General features: G+C 47.0%; 1 protein-coding gene across 2 annotated transcripts in view; it reads right to left on the bottom strand.

Moving 5' to 3' along the window:
- The window catches only part of rap1gds1 (RAP1, GTP-GDP dissociation stimulator 1), a 97,011-nt gene that overhangs the window by 16,145 nt on the left and 60,478 nt on the right, over window positions 1-20,388 (bottom strand). For both annotated transcript variants that reach the window (XM_084328690.1, XM_084328691.1), the window contains 4 exons: window positions 12,630-12,773; window positions 6,707-6,838; window positions 3,310-3,444; window positions 1,189-1,314 (listed from right to left, as the gene is read on the bottom strand). In XM_084328690.1, the coding sequence (XP_084184816.1) occupies window positions 1,189-1,314; window positions 3,310-3,444; window positions 6,707-6,838; window positions 12,630-12,773 (537 nt within the window). The remainder of the gene's footprint in view (window positions 1-1,188; window positions 1,315-3,309; window positions 3,445-6,706; window positions 6,839-12,629; window positions 12,774-20,388) is intronic.

Raw genomic sequence — 20,388 nt, 5'->3', positions numbered from 1 at the left:
TAAATTTTTTTTTTAATTATATTTATTAAACCTTTATTTACCCAGGCAAACAAGTAAGAACAAATTCTTATTTTATTTATTGTCAAAAGTATGCATAATGTTGTGTTAATTCCACGACAAGAGATATGTAATGTTAATTACCTGAAATTAATTTGGGGGGGGGGGGGGGGAACCCTGCATATATCGGTATCGGTTGATATCGGTATGGGAAATTAAGAGTTGGACAATATCGGTATATCGGTAAAAAAGCCAATATCGAACATCCCTAGTAGAAACTGATCCTAGACGTAACTCTCTGCCTCCTCTTCCTATGCAAAATGATTACATTTAGGTGGATTCTGAGAGAGACTGCCAGTCAGGAGAAGTGTTGTAGTCGAGTCACTAAATCTCGAGTCCAAGTTGAGTCTTGAGTCACCAGAGTCGAGTCCGAGTCGAGTCCCCATCACCCTAGTCCGAGTCCAAGTCATCAAGGTTGAGTCCACTCCACTCTGGCAGTCAAAGAGCTGACATACAAAAAAAAAAAAAAATCTATATTAAACATAAATGACACAACGGTCACCATTTCAAAAAGGGAGTTTATTTACTTTGTGACACAATAGCCAAACAAATGCACTAGCCATCAATATCTTATGCCAAATGATTAGGGCCTATTACAAAATAAAAATGTAGCAAGTCTGTAGCAATGTAGCAATTTCAATGCTGGAGTCCAAGTCCAAGTCATCAGTATTCAAGTCCCAAGTCGAGTCACGAGTCCTGAAAATCAGACCTCAAGAAAATCAGTCCTTGAGTACTACAACCGTGAAGGAATGTGAATCCCTACCCTCCTTAAAAAACGCTCTCAAAGAGCACCTATGGGTGGCTGCAATTAGAAACTGGCCCCTGTAAATGTCCAAATCCCCCCCCCCCCCCCCCCCCCCCCCCCACCAATGTACAGTTTATTCCCCTTCGGATGTATATATTTCTTATGATCTCTTTTTACTACACAGTTCTGTATATCTGTATGTTGTGTATGTCACAAATGTCATGAATTGGAAATGGGGGACCCTGATGTAAACAAGACTAAAGTATTTTTCTGGTCTGCATCCCCTCAACAGTTGTTTGTATTGAGCCGTACTGTATTGTACCCATTCCGCAATCTGTTAATAAAGTTTTCAATCAATCAATCACAACACTGGTCCGGAGGGCTACCTTGTGTGTCGATGAGCATCCGCAGGGTGCCCAGCAGTTTGAACTGGACAGGAGGCATCTCCGACGGCAGGAACTTCAGCACCACGTCCGACACGCCGGCGGAGAGCATCTTGGACTTGTTCACCACTGGTGAGAGGGGAGGCGACTTCAGCTTCATCTCCAGAGCAACTATTGGGTCATTTAACTGATCTCAAACTCAGCCCTCTTTTCTTGATCGTCTCCAATCACAACTGTTGCTTTCCTCAGACAGACAAAGTTGTGAGACGGGTCAATTGGGTAATTGGTTAAAAATGGAGCCGCAGTTTCAAGATTTTCTTTCAAAATGACGACAACAGTTAAAAGGTCACTTGACAGGGCTTTTGCTTATACTTAAGCCATGGTTTCACACTGACTAAGGCTCTTGACAGGGCTTTTGTTTATACTTAAGCCATGGTTTCACACTGACTAAGGCTCTTGACAGGGCTTTTGTTTATACTTAAGCCATGGTTTCACACTGACTAAGGCTCTTGACAGGGCTTTTGTTTATACTTAAGCCATGGTTTCACACCGACTAAGGCTCTTGACAGGGCTTTTGTTTATACTTAAGCCATGGTTTCACACTGACTAAGGCTCTTGACAGGGCTTTTGTTTATACTTAAGCCATGGTTTCACAATGACTAAGGCTCTTGACAGGGCTTTTGCTTATACTTAAGCCATGGTTTCACACTGACTAAGGCTCTTGACAGGGCTTTTGCTTATACTTAAAGGGGACATGTACTGCTATTCCTAGCACTATTTGGGCAACTTTACACAATTCCTGTGAGTGTATTGAAGACATCTGTACGTTTTTTTTTTTAAATATGCATTGTTTTATATTTCTAATCAAGTACTCAAAACCATCATTTTTCAGCTTCAAGATTTCAGGCTGTTATGGCCCCGCCCATAAGCACTTTGAGTGCCAGTCAGTCCACACAGTCTGCGACTGGTAGACAGAGAGACAGAGAGACAGAGAGAGAGAGAGACAGAGAGAGAGAGACAGAGAGAGAGAGAGACAGAGAAAAAAAAAGACAGGCCGTTCTTTTTTTCTCTGCCTCTCGGTGTGCTGGGGGGGGCCCTCCCTTCCTCCCTCTCTCTTCCTTTTTTTCTTTCTATCACTCTCCCGTTCGGAGGTGTGTGTCGCGCCGGCAGGCCCCCCCGCCCCCCCCCCCCAAGTGCTCCTGAATGCTCTCTATCTCTCTCTCTCTCCCTCCAGACTAGTGCATGCAGAGTATGAGGAAGTGGTTTTCCACTCGCTGTGTACAGTCAGTCTATGTAGATTGTGGGCGGGCATTAGCTACAACCACAGAGCCAATCACATCACTGTCTGCTACCCAGAGCCTGAGTAACGTCATTCAGGCCTTCAAATCAGGATGGCCTAATTTACTGGAGAAGGAAATGATCTGAGCTGAATCAGAGCAATCCGCCAATATGGTATTTAAACACTAAAACACATTGATACGAACTCCTATTACTATAATACAATGCTAGAGACTGAAAAATGACATTTATAGTACATGTCACCTTTAAGCCATGGTTTCACACTGACTAAGGCTCTTGACAGGGCTTTTGCTTATACTTAAGCCATGGTTTCACTATGACTAAGGCTCTTGACAGGGCTTTTGTTTATACGGTACTTAAGCCATGGTTTCACACTGACTAAGGCTCTTGACAGGGCTTTTGTTTATACTTAAGCCATGGTTTCACACTGACTAAGGCTCTTGACAGGGCTTTTGCTTATACTTAAGCCATGGTTTCACAATGACTAAGGCTCTTGACAGGGCTTTTGTCGACCTGGGCTGCCCTCCCCCATTGGACAATGTGCAATTTTATATTGTAATTATTATTATTTTTACTTAACACTGTGCAATAGTGCTCACTATTTATTTATTCATTCATTGGAACATTTTAACTTCATCGCTGACTTTCAATGTTTGTTTGTTGTATTGGTTGCCCTTTTTATCGCTTTTATTGTCTGTCAACTGCACTGAGCTACCGGATACCTGAATTTCCCCAAGGGGATGAATAAAGTATCTATCTATCCATCCATCCATCTATCCATCTACTTAACCCATGGTTTCACAGTGACCGAGGCTCTCGTCTCACCAGGTATGGCCAGGTTCCGGAGCGCGCTCAGCGCCGCGTGCTGCACCGTGACGTTCCCCTCCTCCACGTGCCGGTCCAACAGCTCCAGCAGCTTCTGCACGATCCCAGTGTCCACCATGTGGATGCAATTCCCATCTGCGGACGGAAGCGGGATGGGTATTTTGAGCAATTCAGAGGAGTACTTGAGAGATCAAATAAATGTACGCCATACTGCAGCACACAAGAGTCTGACGTCGGGGAGAGAATGGATAACACTCTCCTCCCTCGACTGATACTGCTGAAGTGCCTTTTAGCAAGGCACTCGACGCCATACTGCAGCCCATAAGAGTCTGACGTCGGGGAGAGAATGGATAACACTCTCCTCCCTCGACTGATACTGCTGAAGTGCCTTTGAGCAAGGCACTCAACTCAAAACCACTCGAGTGGAGCTGCTCAGTGACCAATAGTAGAAGGCGGTGATTGTACTGGGCAGCTCCTAGATGTAATTGTTGTAAATCGTTCCCAAGTGTATAACGGAACGTAGACCAAATGCGTCCACATTTTTATAGGATTCTAGCACATTTTCATAACAATAGCGAATATTACCGTTTTCATTGAGGTTTCTTACAAATTAACGATGCTTTCTGTTGTCCTTTATATGCCGATTATCATTAAAATCTTAAATTGTACCATATGTCCCCCTTTAGACAACATATGTAACGCTACCATCGCACTTTTGTTAAGATAATTAGTTTACCATTCGCGGTCGCTATACCGAGGTTGCAGTAATAGTTTACCGCTGTTCAGATCACGGCGAAGAATAGACACATCCCAGCAGTGGAGGTTTCTCTATGACAACACGTGAAACACAAATTCACTCATAATTCATAATTATTATTAATTTACATATACCTATATATATAAAAAAAAAAAAAACTATATATATATATATTTTTTTAAATTATTATTATTATTTTTTTTTATTATAAATGTTTTCCTCTGTAAAAAAAATTTCAGTGAATTTTTTTTTCTTCAAAAATGGCCAAAATTGACAGCTCTGAGCAGGCCTGTACTGCAGTATTGCCTGCAGTAATTATTCGTGAAGAAAACTTCACAGGTCTGACCCATTGTTAAATAAATAATAAATAACAGCGAATCAAAATAGGCTATTAACTTCATCTAAGAACGGTCTGTGCAGTTAAACTCTTGCCATTGAATAGAGGATTGATTGGTTGACAGCCCTTGACATCCAATACACGGAGGTTGAATATGATTGGCAGCCTTGCAAATCCAATCAGAGATTTCTGCATTGCAAAGTCAAAATGGGTCCAGCTGCATGTGAGGAGGATAGGTTTAGCTCGGGCCAATCTCAAGTTTCTCAAGTTTCTTTATTAGTTGTCATACAGAAGTACAGAATACTTTTATACGAAATGTAACATAAAGAAGCATTTTGTATAAAAGTATTCTGTACTTCTGTATGACAACTAATAAAGAAACTTGAGAAACTTGAGATTGGCCCGAGCTAAACCTATCCTCCTCACATGCAGCTGGACCCATTTTGACTATGTGAAAGTTGAGACTATGAGAAAGTTGTTGTTTAGTAGTTAGTAAGCTGTACAGCTATAACAAGTCAGGCTAAATTAAACTTTGCGCCAACATTAGGACCGAAGTATAAACCAGCAACTGAGCAACATGAAGAAGTGGATTTATGCATCTGGATCAGAAAAAAGGTTGTGGATGAAAAAGTAAGTAGGCTACAGTGCTTGTATGCTAACAGTAGCTAGGCAGCTTAGCCTACATCACAATGATAATCACCAAGCTAACTTACTGTACACACTGTAGGGCTGGGCAATTAATTGAAACAGAATCGCGATATCGATTCATAGACCTATGCAATCTAATTTCTAAGTTATGACTATTTTCTTTTATTAAAAAAAACGTTTTTTTTTTTTTTTTTTAATTATTTTATCTGGGTTGAACATGATTTGTGGAACTCCCTCTGGTGTTGTGGTCGTGGTATTCACTGACCTTTGGGAAGTATTTCGACGTGCACATGGGTATCTTAGTGGTGTAGTGTATCTTGTAGACCAGGCCCATTGCAAGTTGCTGTACTCTGTCGTCTACTCTAAGCCATCCTAGGTTGTCAAAGTGGACAGGGGTGAGGTGGGTTTTAGGAGTAAGGTCAAGCAGTAGTCTGACCAGTTTGTTTTGTGATGTTTGTAATCTTGTTTTTAGTGCCTTTGAGGTGCTTTGGTACCATGAGGTGCAAGCATAGTCGTAGTACCCTTGAATGAGTGCTCCTGTTAGAGTCTTCAAGGTATTCTTGTTTACCAGAGAGGAGATCCGGTACAGGAATCTAGTTCGTTGGTTGACTTAGTTTTATTACATTGGATCCCATTTTGTCACAGGAAAGATTTGCCTCTATAGGATGGAACCCAGGTAGGTAATTTCATCTTTCCTTTTAAGATAAGATAAGATATTCCTTTATTGATCCCCTTGGGGAAATTCAGGCATCATAGCAGCATGGGGGAAGGGGGGGGTACAGGTAGTGAAAACAACACAAGCAGTGTAAACAAATGTCAATATAATTTACTATCTAACTAACTGAAATATACATTATTCATTATTCACAGTATCACAGTATCCACATAAGGTGCAGTATGCATAAGGTAGTGTTATTGTCCTACTTGGGTTCCTATTAGTTCTAGGTCGATGTCTGGCAGCAGTCGCTGCCCACTGTTGTGGAGCCTGATGGCCACTGGTATGAAGGACTGTCCGAGGCGGTTAGTTGAGTGTCGGGGGGGTATGAGTCTGTGGCTTCCTTGTCACCTTCACCTAATATGTTTTGATCTGGTCAGGTGCGCTGTCACCTAAAATGTTTTGATCTGATCAGGTGCGCTGTCACCTAATATGATTTCATCTGGTCAGGTGCGCTGTCACCTAATATGTTTTCATCTGGTCAGGTCCGCTGTCACCTAATGTTAATATGTTTTCATCTGTGTCCACTGACCACTGACACACAGTGGGGGATGTTTTAAAAATATTATTTAATATATAATATAATATAATAATTTGTGCTTCACCTACAAATTTGGTCAGCAGCCTCCACTGCATCCCAGTGACCTGTGACCTGTGCTAAGGATTTTGGGAAATGTATTCATGTAGTTTTCAACATTTTCACATTTAAATTTTAAACCAATGCTGCCATCTACTGACAACAGAAAGTGTTGTGTATCGTCACCTTTAGAGTCACTTCCGTATACAACGTAGCCCGAAACCCATTCTAGAGATTCCCACTTTTTACTGGGAATGGGGCGTGGCCGTATTTGGTCCCAGACAATAAGAGTGGCTGCGATTGGTCACTGACGTTATATATAGATTATATATATTAATATAAATGGGAGAAAAAAAAACTTACCATTGCGAGCAAAATTGGCGATGGCCAGGGCTCCGGCTAGCTGCAGCTGGTGGTTGTGAGAGGGGACCCAGGAGAGCACCCTCTGGAACACACTGCCCTTGCCCCCCTCAAACAGCTTCTGCATGGACTCATCTAGACAGTAGGGATGGGTGGACAGTTATTCCAATGGTCCACTATTCACAACCAAGTATGCATTTGACTATAGTGGATGGTTTTCGTTGCGTTGACTCCAGATTTTTACATTGAACAAATAGGACTTATTCATTTGACTAATAAATGGAAAACAGTCATTGTAATTACCTATATGTTTAGTGTAATCATATAGTTTCTCAAGTTTCTTTAATAGTTGTCATACAGAAGTACAGAATACTTTTATACAAAATGCTTCTTTCTGTTACGCTCCAGAGACTGTGCTAGAAAAAAAAAAGATAAGTATGAAATAAAATAAGTATAGCATGTAAAAAATAGAATGTAAAAAATAGAAGTCACGTACGTAGACACAAGTGTTCAGTATGTACATATGTACAATGTTCAATGCAGAATAGAAGTAACTGAGTTACCATACAATATACTATGCAATATACTAATATACAATATACTATATAGTGCAAAGCAGAAATGGGATGAGGTACAATTTAGGTACAATTTACAGTAAGGTGTACTGAGGTATGGGTTGTAGTGCAAATTCTTTGCCAATAAATATAAAGTGTGTCTAGGTGTTCTAAAGTGTGGAGAGTGGGTGCTGCAGTGTGTATCATGCTTGAGCCTGTACCTCACTGACAAAACAAACACTGTTGACCTTAATTATAGACTGGAATGATTGTGCATATTGTATTGCCTGTGATGACTGAATACTACTACTACTACTACTACTACTACTATAATAATAATTCATTACATTTAGCGCTTTTCTAGACACTCAAAGCGATCCCCACCACGCTTCCATGTAGGGTGGAAATTGCCTCTTTCACCACCACTGGTAGCACCCAACCTTGGGCTACGCAGGCTCAATGGCTGCCATACACTGGCACCAGGCACACATCACACTACACAATGGCTGAACGGCTCAGGAGACAGGGATTGATAGCCAATTAACTCATTCAGCGCCGCCCACGTTTATATACGTGTTTGCTAGACAACCGTTGAACGCCAACCACGTATATCTACGCTATTTGATCGTTATTTCTTTTATTCGATAGTTCTATTCATTACAGGCCCACTGACTCTGCGTTGGGAATCGCATTGAGAATGCCTAGATGCAATACCGGCCGCATCACGCTAGACGGCAGTATCGAGCACCATTTCCAACATTGTATCCTGGGCTGTGGGATGGCCCTAGGTCTCGGGTTTCATTTTTCCTTCTCAGGCGAGGCGAACGGTTCTGCCGGTTACATTGAAGCCCGTCAAATATGCCCGATCCCTATGTTATGGTCGATTATGATGTCGAGCAAATGGACATTGTATCTACCAGATGGCGATCAAGAAATTGGAATATTCTTTTTGGATTACTACCGGCCACAGGTAAGGGCGATTTGACGTCAATTCTAGCTTGATCCTACAAAGCTTTTACACAGATCGGGTTGATAACCGTTTTTAGTGTTCAATGCGAATGCCGTTACTGACGGCAAATAATCAGAAACGCCGCCCCCCCCCCCCTTTCATGCATTCATGATGGAACATAATACCTATATTGTAGATTTGATTCCGGAACAATAGCGGGTTCAGGCAAGAAACGGCAGCGTCTTCAATGGAATTGACGTGTAGGGCTATAACTCAGCATTTCATGAATTACCCTAGACCGCTCTAAAACCATACTTATATTCACCACGGTATAACAAGGGAACGTATGGATGGAAAAATTATCTCTTTTTTGCATCTTGACCGGAAGAAACTCAATGTCAAATGACTATAGTATTGAATCCATGGCTATAATATAGAATATAGATTTAGTTCTACAAACAAGGTGACTAACTCCCATCGTTTACAGCTTGGCAGTAGCTACCACAGGATAAGGATAATAGCTGGCAGCCAATGAGTTAAGGGGAAGGGATGATTAGTTGGCCTTGATGTCAGACCTGATTGGGAATTTGGCCAGGAACGTAGGGGAACCCCCTACTCTTTGCAATAGGCATCCTGGGTTCTTTAACGACGAGATTCAGTCAGAACCTCGGTTTAACGTCTCATCCGAAGAACGGACTACTACTACTAGTGCGCAGCACACTTCTTTTGTGTGTGGTATTTTTAATAGATTATTAATAGTGATATGACTTCAAATGGCCTGCGGTGCCACACAGGACCACAGAGACACACAGGACCACAGAGACACAGGACAACAGGACCACAGGGACACACAGGACCACAGGGACACAGGACCACAGAGACACACAGGACCACAGAGACACACAGGACCACAGATACACAGGACAACAGAGACACAGGACAACAGAGACACACAGGACAACAGACACACAGGACCACAGAGACACAGGACAACAGGACCACAGGGACACACAGGACCACAGGGACACACAGGACCACAGAGACACACAGGACCACAGAGACACACAGGACCACAGAGACACAGGACAACAGGACCACAGGGACACACAGGACCACAGGGACACACAGGACCACAGAGACACACAGGACAACAGGACCACAGGGACACACAGGAGGACAACAGGACCACAGAGACACACAGGACCACAGAGACACACAGGACCACAGAGACACAGGACCACAGGGACACACAGGTCAGAGAGCTGGACGACACACTTGACAGGAACTATGCACAGAATGAATCCGCTGTTACTAAGGCTGTAAATAAAGGCTCATTTAAACGGATCAGGTTTGCTGACAGAGAGGTCAGTACATATTATATTATCGTGTGCGCACACACACACACACACACACACACACACACACACTTTTCAGGTCTATTCAGCTGTAATAAAATATTTACAAAAGAGGCTGAATTATTCATGCTCCATATCGGTGCTCGACACAGGCTCACATTCTGCACCATAAATTGTGCCAGCTCCACCCAAATCACCCACATTCTGCACCATATTGTGCCAGCTCCACCCACATTCTGCACCATATTGTGCCAGCTCCACCCACATTCTGCACCATATTTTGCCAGCTCCACCCACATTCTGCACCATATTTTGCACCATATTGTGCCAGGTCAACGCAAGAAGCAGTGAGAAGTGCTTCACAGCAGTAAAATAGACATAGGCATAAAATAAAATGTGCATAAATATGACAGAATAAAAGCAGTGCAATAAAATAGCTCTCATTTACAATAATCACATTGTGGATGTAATGAGTATAAGTGGCAGAATGTATTTAAAAGGCTAAGATGACGAGATTAGCTTACTTTTAAGATATTTAGTGATCTAGCCTCCCTAATGTCCTATAGGTAATGTGTTCCATAGCTTTGATGCGTAATTAGCAAAGGCTACATCCCCAATTATCTGTTGGCCGTTGCTGGGAACCTTCAATAAACGAGTAGTAGATGATCGTAATGTTCTTGGGGGAACATAGTTGGCAAGAGAATTGGCAATGTAGCTTGGACCTGTTCCATTTAATGGAGGACCTTGAAATCAATTCTAAATGTTACCAGAAGCAGAGTAGCTAACACTGGACTGATGTGCTCTCTCATCTTGGTTCCTATAGAGCCTATTGATATTGAATAGGTTACATTTAGAAACGGTTTTGTTTTTGTAAATGTCAACAATGCTATAGTCAAGACTAAATGCACTGGCATGTCTTCGCACCAGGTCTGCCGTCAACTGTCAAAGTGACGAGAGTGAAGAGAGACAACATTTCTCTCTGAACGTAGTATTACGCTTTATCAGGAGAGTGTCTTGGATGGGGATGTGGTGGGGATTGACGTGTGGGGTGTTTGGGGACTGGCTGTTCCGGGGGGGTTCACATGCCTTTGAGCAACACTGTACTTATTTTATGGCTATTCTTATGTCTTCACTTTCTACATTGCACTACTTTTAATTTATTCTTATGTCTGCATTTTATACATTGTTTTTATTCTGTCGACTGTATGCAGATTTTATGCCTATGTTAATTTTGTGCTACTTGCTGTGGCGCACTTTGGGCTGCGGTGAAGGGTGCTATATAGATAGAGTTGTTATTATATTACAAAAATAAGTATCCATTGAAATGCCTGTAAGTCTCGACGACATTGAAAAATGAGGGTGACCTCAATTGTCCTTTTCTGGAATAAGTAAAGGTTTGAACACAACACATGACCTGTACACGTGATCTCAAGAAGGTGCTGAACAAGCTCAGTGGCAGTTTTTCATGTCTGGCCATTTTAGCATGGTGTTATTCACCGTCAAAGATGCAAAGAAAAATCTTAATTTATATTCTCCTTTGTTTCATCACAATTTACTCAAGCCTAGTAACAGACACTGGGAATACATTCCCTGAGGTCCATAGATACCAAGAATATGCAAATGGTCCTTGTAGAAGTGGAGCAATCTTCCATTTACTTGGGTATGTACTTTTAGGCAAATCTTCTGAAAATATGGCTAGGGCCAGGTTAAATCACTGTTTAAGTTAGGAATGGGAGGGGCTGAGCCCGATACACACTTTTTGACATGAAGTAAGCCAATTAGCTTCAACAATCCTGATTCCTGAGCCTATTTTAATCGAAAGGAAGATATTTATTTACATATATATAATCCTTTTTATAATCTTATCTCCCGTGCTGGCACAAGCACTAACATAGCGTGGAGTGATAACACACAATACATATAACGCATGAAGATATACTAAAAAGCGATTTACATTTTTAGCCCCGTAAAAATCTCTGGCTGGTAGTTTCTTTTTTAAATCTAAAAGCAAAAAAGTTAATTTTGTTCCCCGTTTTTCAGCATTTAGCTACAGGCATAGATACATTGTATGTAATGATAAACAATGTCATAGTAATGGGCGGGTGTTTATTTCAAGATAATAAAATAGCTATAATGAGTCAATAGATAAAAAGCAGTAATGGCATGTAAGGTTACTCACCCTACTCATGTACAGTAGGCATCCACACTACACAGCATTTATAGACATAAATAAACTTCATGGCTCATCTCCTACTCTGGGTATTCAGGAGGTGGTGTCAAAGAGGCAACTACCCATGTGACCTAAGGATAGTAGTACGGCACTTGAAAAACACTGGTAAATGAATCGTTTCAAATTAATTGACTAATCGATCAAATAATCGACAGATGAATCGATAACAAAATAATAGTTAGTTGCAGCCCTAATATGTAGTGTGTGTGTGTGTACGTGGTGTATTTAGTGTGTACGTAGTGTGTGTGTACGTGGTGTATTTAGTGTGTACATAGTGTGTGTGTATGTAGTGTATTTATTGTGTGTGTGTGTATGTGGTGTATTTAGTGTGGATGTAGTGTGTGTGTGTGGTGTATTTAGTGTGTACATAGTGTGTGTGTGTGTGTGTGTTGTGTATTTAGTGTGTACATAGTGTATGTGTATACGTAGTGTGTGTATGTGTGTACGTAGTGTGTGTGTGTGTACGTGGTGTATTTAGTGTGTATGTAGTGTGTGTGTGTGTGTGTGTGTGTGTGGTGTATTTAGTGTGTACATAGTGTGTGTGTGTGGTGTATTTAGTGTGTACGTAGTGTGTGTGTGTGTGCGTGTACGTAGTGTGTGTGTGTGTGTGTGTACGTAGTGTGTGTGTGTGTACGTAGTGTGTGTGTGTGTGCGTGTACGTAGTGTGTGTGTGCGTGTACATAGTGTGTGTGTGTGCGTGTACGTAGTGTGTGTGTGTACGTAGTGTGTGTGTGCGTGTACATAGTGTGTGTGTGTGCGTGTACGTAGTGTGTGTGTGTGTGTGTGTGCGTGTACGTAGTGTGTGTGTGTGTGTGTGTGTGTGTGTGTGTGTGTGTACCTCCCAGCAGCAGCAGCACCATCAGGTCGGACGCCGTCTTGAGTTCAGCCACGTCCTCCTCCCGCTCCCCGTCCACCGTGTGGGCCACCACCTCCAGGAGACACTCCACCAGCCCCGCCTCCACCAGCTGCAGCTTAATCACATCTAGGAGGGGGTGATGGGGGGGAGTGGGAGATGGAAGAGTGAATAATAGAGACTTAAAACATGCGAGAAAAGCATTATGGACGCCTCAGAGAGATTCGTTTTAATTTCGTCATTGTCATCATCATCACGTCATTGTTTTGTTTAGATGCAGGTTAATTCAAAGCCTGTTAATGGATCCTGTCATGTTCTCTGAATGAAGCCGTTCCGTTTAATTTCCACAGCAGGCGAACAATGACCGACATGAGAACGAGAGGAAGAGAGTAACGAGAGAGAGAGAGAGAGAGAGAGAGAGAGAGAGAGAGAGAGAGAGAGAGAGAGACACACAGCAGAGATGAGATATCGAGAAACTGTGAGAAAGAGACAGAGCGACAAAGACGGATAGATAGAAAGATGGGGAGAGATAGGAGACAGAATGACCGAGAGAGAGAGAGAGAATGACAGAGAGAGAGAGAGAGAATGACGAGAGAGAGAGAATGACAGAGAGAGATAGAATGACCGAGAGAGAGACAGAATGACCGAGAGAGAGAGACAGAATGACCGAGAGAGAGAGAGACAGAATGACCGAGAGAGAGAGACAGAATGACAGAGAGAGAGAGAGAGAGAGAGACAGAATGACCGAGAGAGAGAGAGACAGAATGACCGAGAGAGAGAGAGACAGAATGACAGAGAGAGAGAGAGAGAGAGATAGAATGACAGAGAGAGACAGAATGACCGAGAGAGAGAGACAGAATGACAGAAAGAGAGAGACAGAATGACGGGGAGAGAGAAACCGAGAAAGAGAGAGCAAGTAGTTCTCGTAGTTAATTAGGATGTCGTCAGTGTGAGCCCTCCCCTGGTTTGATATGCCCAGGTCTGTGATGATTGGAGGCTATGTGAGCACAGACACGTTGGCCAGGCTCGGAGGACAGGCTCGGACACCAGACCTTCTGTCCCGAGGACAGGCTCGGACACCACTACAGGTCATCCACTACAGGTTTACTAGACACGCCCAGAAACCAAAAAAGGATAGGAAGTATGGCATTTGCCAACTATGCCCCAAAACTATGGAACACACTACCAACACACATCAGAAACGCCAGCTCTATACACATTTTTAAAGGAAAATTAAAAACGTACCTATACAGTCTAGCTTACAAATAGTTATGGCTTGGAAAAACCTGATGGATCCATGAGGCTAGGATAAGCCTTGTGGACCCAACTTTTTAGATGAAGGAACGGGTACATAGGAGACACGCCTCCAGTTTTTCAAAAGTTTTTGACACGCCTCAGCTTCTGAGCTGAACGGTCGTGTTTTTGCGGACCTCCCAAACTTTCAAACTTTAGACTGTTTTCTTTATACGTTTTTCTTTTTCTTTCTTTCTACCACAATACACGGCCACTGATGGATCCATGGGACTTGGTAAAGCACTATGGACCCAACTATGACCACTGATAAAAACGTAACTACACTAGCGTTATAAGAGCTAAACATTGCTACCTACCATACAAGTGCATTGGTTTAGTGCACTTCCGGTTGCCACTGAGCGGAAATGTTTGTGCGGACCTGTTCTCCCAAACTGGTAAGCAAATGACTTTTTACGTTATTTTCATTTTTACGTTACTATTATTATTATTATTATTTTTTTTTAAACATTGATCTTAACTGATCACTGTGACTTTATTGCTTTTATCGTTATATATGCCTATAATTGTGTACAGCACTTTGAGCTACATGACATGTATGAAAGGTGCTTTATAAATACTTACTTACTTACTTACTTACCAGACCTTCTGTCCCGAGGACAGGCTCGGACACCAGACCTTCTGTCCCAAGGACAGGCTCGGACACCAGACCTTCTGTCCCGAGGACAGGCTCGGACACCAGACCTTCTGTCCCGAGGACAGGCTCGGACACCAGACCTTCTGTCCCGAGGACAGGCTCGGACACCAGACCTTCTGTCCCGAGGACAGGCTCGGACACCAGACCTTCTGTCCCGAGGACGGGCTCTGACAACAGACCTTCTGTCCCGAGGACAGGCTCGGACACCAGACTTTCTGTCCCCGAGGACAGGCTCGGACACCAGACCTTCTGTCCCGAGGACAGGCTCGGACACCAGACCTTCTGTCCCGAGGACAGGCTCGGACACCAGACCTTCTGTTCCGAGGACAGGCTCGGACACCAGACCTTCTGTTCCGAGGACAGGCTCCGTCACCAGACCTTCTGTCCCGAGGACAGGCTCGGACACCAGACCTTCTGTCCCGAGGACAGGCTCGGACACCAGACCTTCTGTCCCCGAGGACAGGCTCGGACACCAGACCTTCTGTCCCGAGGACAGGCTCGGACACCAGACTCGGACACCAGACCTTCTGTCCCGAGGACAGGCTCGGACACCAGACCTTCTGTCCCGAGGACAGGCTCGGACACCAGACCTTCTGTCCCGAGGACAGGCTCGGACACCAGACCTTCTGTTCCGAGGACAGGCTCGGACAACAGACCTTCTGTCCCGAGGACAGGCTCGGACACCAGACCTTCTGTCCCCGAGGACAGGCTCGGACACCAGACCTTCTGTCCCGAGGACAGGCTCGGACACCAGACCTTCTGTCCCGAGGACAGGCTCGGACACCAGACCTTCTGTCCCGAGGACAGGCTCGGACACCAGACCTTCTGTCCAGAGGACAGGCTCGGACACCAGGCTCGGACACCAGACCTTCTGTCCCGAGGACAGGCTCGGACAACAGACCTTCTGTCCCGAGGACAGGCTCGGACACCAGACCTTCTGTCCCGAGGACGGGCTCGGACACCAGACCTTCTGTCCCGAGGACAGGCTCGGACACCAGACCTTCTGTCCCGAGGACAGGCTCGGACACCAGACCTTCTGTTCCGAGGACAGGCTCGGACACCAGACCTTCTGTCCCGAGGACAGGCTCGGACACCAGACTCGGACACCAGACCTTCTGTCCCGAGGACAGGCTTGGACACCAGACTCGGACACCAGACCTTCTGTCCCGAGGACGGGCTCGGACACCAGACCTTCTGTCCCGAGGACAGGCTCGGACACCAGACCTTCTGTTCCGAGGACAAGCTCGGACACCAGACCTTCTGTCCCGAGGACAGGCTCGGACACCAGACCTTCTGTCCCGAGGACAGGCTCGGACACCAGACCTTCTGTCCCGAGGACAGGCTCGGACACCACTACAGGTCATCCACTACAGGTTTACTAGACACGCCCAGAAACCAAAAAAGGATAGGAAGTATGGCATTTGCCAACTATGCCCCAAAACTATGGAACACACTACCAACACACATCAGAAACGCCAGCTCTATACACATTTTTAAAGGAAAATTAAAAACGTACCTATACAGTCTAGCTTACAAATAGTTATGGCTTGGAAAAACCTGATGGATCCATGAGGCTAGGATAAGCCTTGTGGACCCAACTTTTTAGATGAAGGAACGGGTACATAGGAGACACGCCTCCAGTTTTTCAAAAGTTTTTGACACGCCTCAGCTTCTGAGCTGAACGGTCGTGTTTTTGCGGACCTCCCAAACTTTCAAACTTTAGACTGTTTTCTTTATACGTTTTTCTTTTTCTTTCTTTCTACCACAATACACGGCCACTGATGGATCCATGGGACTTGGTAAAGCACTATGGACCCAACTATGACCACTGATAAAAACGTAACTACACTAGCGTTATAAGAGCTAAACATTGCTACCTACCATACAAGTGCATTGGTTTAGTGCACTTCCGGTTGCCACTGAGCGGAAATGTTTGTGCAGACCTGTTCTCCCAAACTGGTAAGCAAATGACTTTTTACGTTATTTTCATTTTTACGTTACTATTATTATTATTATTTTTTTTTTTAAACATTGATCTTAACTGATCACTGTGACTTTATTGCTTTTATCGTTATATATGCCTATAATTGTGTACAGCACTTTGAGCTACATGACATGTATGAAAGGTGCTTTATAAATACTTACTTACTTACTTACCAGACCTTCTGTCCCGAGGACAGGCTCGGACACCAGACCTTCTGTCCCAAGGACAGGCTCGGACACCAGACCTTCTGTCCCGAGGACAGGCTCGGACACCAGACCTTCTGTCCCGAGGACAGGCTCGGACACCAGACCTTCTGTCCCGAGGACAGGCTCGGACACCAGACCTTCTGTCCCGAGGACAGGCTCGGACACCAGACCTTCTGTCCCGAGGACGGGCTCTGACAACAGACCTTCTGTCCCGAGGACAGGCTCGGACACCAGACTTTCTGTCCCCGAGGACAGGCTCGGACACCAGACCTTCTGTCCCGAGGACAGGCTCGGACACCAGACCTTCTGTCCCGAGGACAGGCTCGGACACCAGACCTTCTGTTCCGAGGACAGGCTCGGACACCAGACCTTCTGTTCCGAGGACAGGCTCCGTCACCAGACCTTCTGTCCCGAGGACAGGCTCGGACACCAGACCTTCTGTCCCGAGGACAGGCTCGGACACCAGACCTTCTGTCCCCGAGGACAGGCTCGGACACCAGACCTTCTGTCCCGAGGACAGGCTCGGACACCAGACTCGGACACCAGACCTTCTGTCCCGAGGACAGGCTCGGACACCAGACCTTCTGTCCCGAGGACAGGCTCGGACACCAGACCTTCTGTCCCGAGGACAGGCTCGGACACCAGACCTTCTGTTCCGAGGACAGGCTCGGACAACAGACCTTCTGTCCCGAGGACAGGCTCGGACACCAGACCTTCTGTCCCCGAGGACAGGCTCGGACACCAGACCTTCTGTCCCGAGGACAGGCTCGGACACCAGACCTTCTGTCCCGAGGACAGGCTCGGACACCAGACCTTCTGTCCCGAGGACAGGCTCGGACACCAGACCTTCTGTCCAGAGGACAGGCTCGGACACCAGGCTCGGACACCAGACCTTCTGTCCCGAGGACAGGCTCGGACAACAGACCTTCTGTCCCGAGGACAGGCTCGGACACCAGACCTTCTGTCCCGAGGACGGGCTCGGACACCAGACCTTCTGTCCCGAGGACAGGCTCGGACACCAGACCTTCTGTCCCGAGGACAGGCTCGGACACCAGACCTTCTGTTCCGAGGACAGGCTCGGACACCAGACCTTCTGTCCCGAGGACAGGCTCGGACACCAGACTCGGACACCAGACCTTCTGTCCCGAGGACAGGCTTGGACACCAGACTCGGACACCAGACCTTCTGTCCCGAGGACGGGCTCGGACACCAGACCTTCTGTCCCGAGGACAGGCTCGGACACCAGACCTTCTGTTCCGAGGACAAGCTCGGACACCAGACCTTCTGTCCCGAGGACAGGCTCGGACACCAGACCTTCTGTCCCGAGGACAGGCTCGGACACCAGACCTTCTGTCCCGAGGACAGGCTCGGACAACAGACCTTCTGTCCCGAGGACAGGCTCGGACACCAGACCTTCTGTCCCGAGGACGGGCTCGGACACCAGACCTTCTGTCCCGAGGACGGGCTCGGACACCAGACCTTCTGTCCCGAGGACAGGCTCGGACACCAGACCTTCTGTCCCGAGGACAGGCTCGGACACCAGAACTTCTGTTCCGAGGACAGGCTTGGACACCAGACCTTCTGTCCCGAGGACAGGCTCGGACACCAGACTCGGACACCAGACCTTCTGTCCCGAGGACAGGCTTGGACACCAGACTCGGACACCAGACCTTCTGTCCCGAGGACAGGCTCGGACACCAGACCTTCTGTCCCGAGGACGGGCTCGGACACCAGACCTTCTGTCCCGAGGACAGGCTCGGACACCAGACCTTCTGTTCCGAGGACAAGCTCGGACACCAGACCTTCTGTCCCGAGGACAGGCTCGGACACCAGACCTTCTGTCCCGAGGACAGGCTCGGACACCAGACCTTCTGTCCCGAGGACAGGCTCGGACAACAGACCTTCTGTCCCGAGGACAGGCTCGGACACCAGACTTTGTCCCGAGGACAGGCTCGGACACCAGACCTTCTGTCCCGAGGACAGGCTCGGACACCAGACTCTGTCCCGAGGACAGGCTCGGACACCAGACCTTCTGTCCCGAGGACAGGCTCGGACACCAGACCTTCTGTCCCGAGGACAGGCTTGGACACCAGACTCGGACACCAGACCTTCTGTCCCGAGGACAGGCTCGGACAACAGACCTTCTGTCCCGAGGACAGGCTCGGACACCAGACCTTCTGTCCCGAGGACAGGCTCGGACACCAGACCTTCTGTTCCGAGGACAGGCTCGGACACCAGACCTTCTGTCCCGAGGACAGGCTCGGACACCAGACCTTCTGTCCCGAGGACAGGCTCGGACAACAGACCTGTCCCGAGGACAGGCTCGGACACCAGACTTTCTGTCCCGAGGACAGGCTCGGACACCAGACCTTCTGTCCCGAGGACAGGCTCGGACACCAGACTTTCTGTCCCGAGGACAGGCTCGGACACCAGACCTTCTGTCCCGAGGACAGGCTTGGACACCAGACTCGGACACCAGACCTTCTGTCCCGAGGACAGGCTCGGACACCAGACCTTCTGTCCCGAGGACAGGCTCGGACACCAGACCTTCTGTCCCGAGGACAGGCTCGGACACCAGACCTTCTGTCCCGAGGACAGGCTCGGACACCAGACCTTCTGTCCCGAGGACAGGCTCGGACACCAGACTTTCTGTCCCCGAGGACAGGCTCGGACACCAGACTTTGTCCCAAGGACAGGCTCAGAGGACAGACCGCGACGAGCGACGTCATCCGGCTGCATCCGCAGGGCCTTTGGGAACCTCTACACAGAGCGCAACAAGCCGCTCTACGGGTTGGACTGCCGGAGGCTCGCCCCCTGGCCGCCTGCGACTCCACGCCTGGCACAAGGAGAAGGCAAGATGTGCTGTGAGCTGTGGGCCAGGGGAGACGCGCCGTGCCACGATGTACGTTGGGCATAAGCGGATCTTGCACTCGCCCTCGACCGCAACCACCAAGCGGCACCGGTTGTCCATCAGCAACTCCACCGAGTTGTACGGAGTCCGTGGTCAGGGCTGGGTGGTCTCCTATGTGAGACGGGCCGACGACCCCAACGTCTCCCAGAGACGGCAGATTGTCCAAACCGTTGCGCTACGATGCCCAGGCTCGCCCTACCGCTCAGACGACGCCAACAGCCAAGCATGGGCCGCACAACAAGAGCCGGTCTGGGAACCGACGTTTCAGGCTGCAGAAGACCCTATTGGCAACCTTGTTGCTCCCAGACAGTACCCCAAGCCCGTGTCGTCACAGCTGCCCAGCAGCAGCCCGGGGTTAGGTTGTGTCATTTCGAGGTGAGGTCTATGTGAGAGGCTTAAACCTGACCCTCGGCGGGGCCCATGAAGACTGCTGTAGGGGATGAGGTGTCCATCACAGTCACGCCCCTAGTCGACAGAGTAGGGCTGTGTCAACAGGGGAGAGTTCTGTCAACAGTGTAGGGCTGTGTCAACAGAGTAGGGCTGTGTCAACAGGGGAGAGTTCTGTCAACAGAGTAGGGCTGTGTCAACAGAGTAGGGCTGTGTCAACAGTGTAGGGCTGTGTCAACAGTGTAGGGCTGTGTCAACAGAGTAGGGCTGTGTCAACAGAGTAGGGCTGTGTCAACAGTGTAGGGCTG

The sequence above is a fragment of the Notolepis coatsorum genome (assembly GCF_963971535.1).
Source record: "Notolepis coatsorum genome assembly, chromosome: 1".
In the NCBI taxonomy this organism is placed as follows: Eukaryota; Metazoa; Chordata; class Actinopteri; order Aulopiformes; family Paralepididae; genus Notolepis; species Notolepis coatsorum.
The sequence above is the reverse complement of the archived record's forward strand: the minus strand, read 5'-3'. Positions and strand labels throughout refer to the sequence as shown.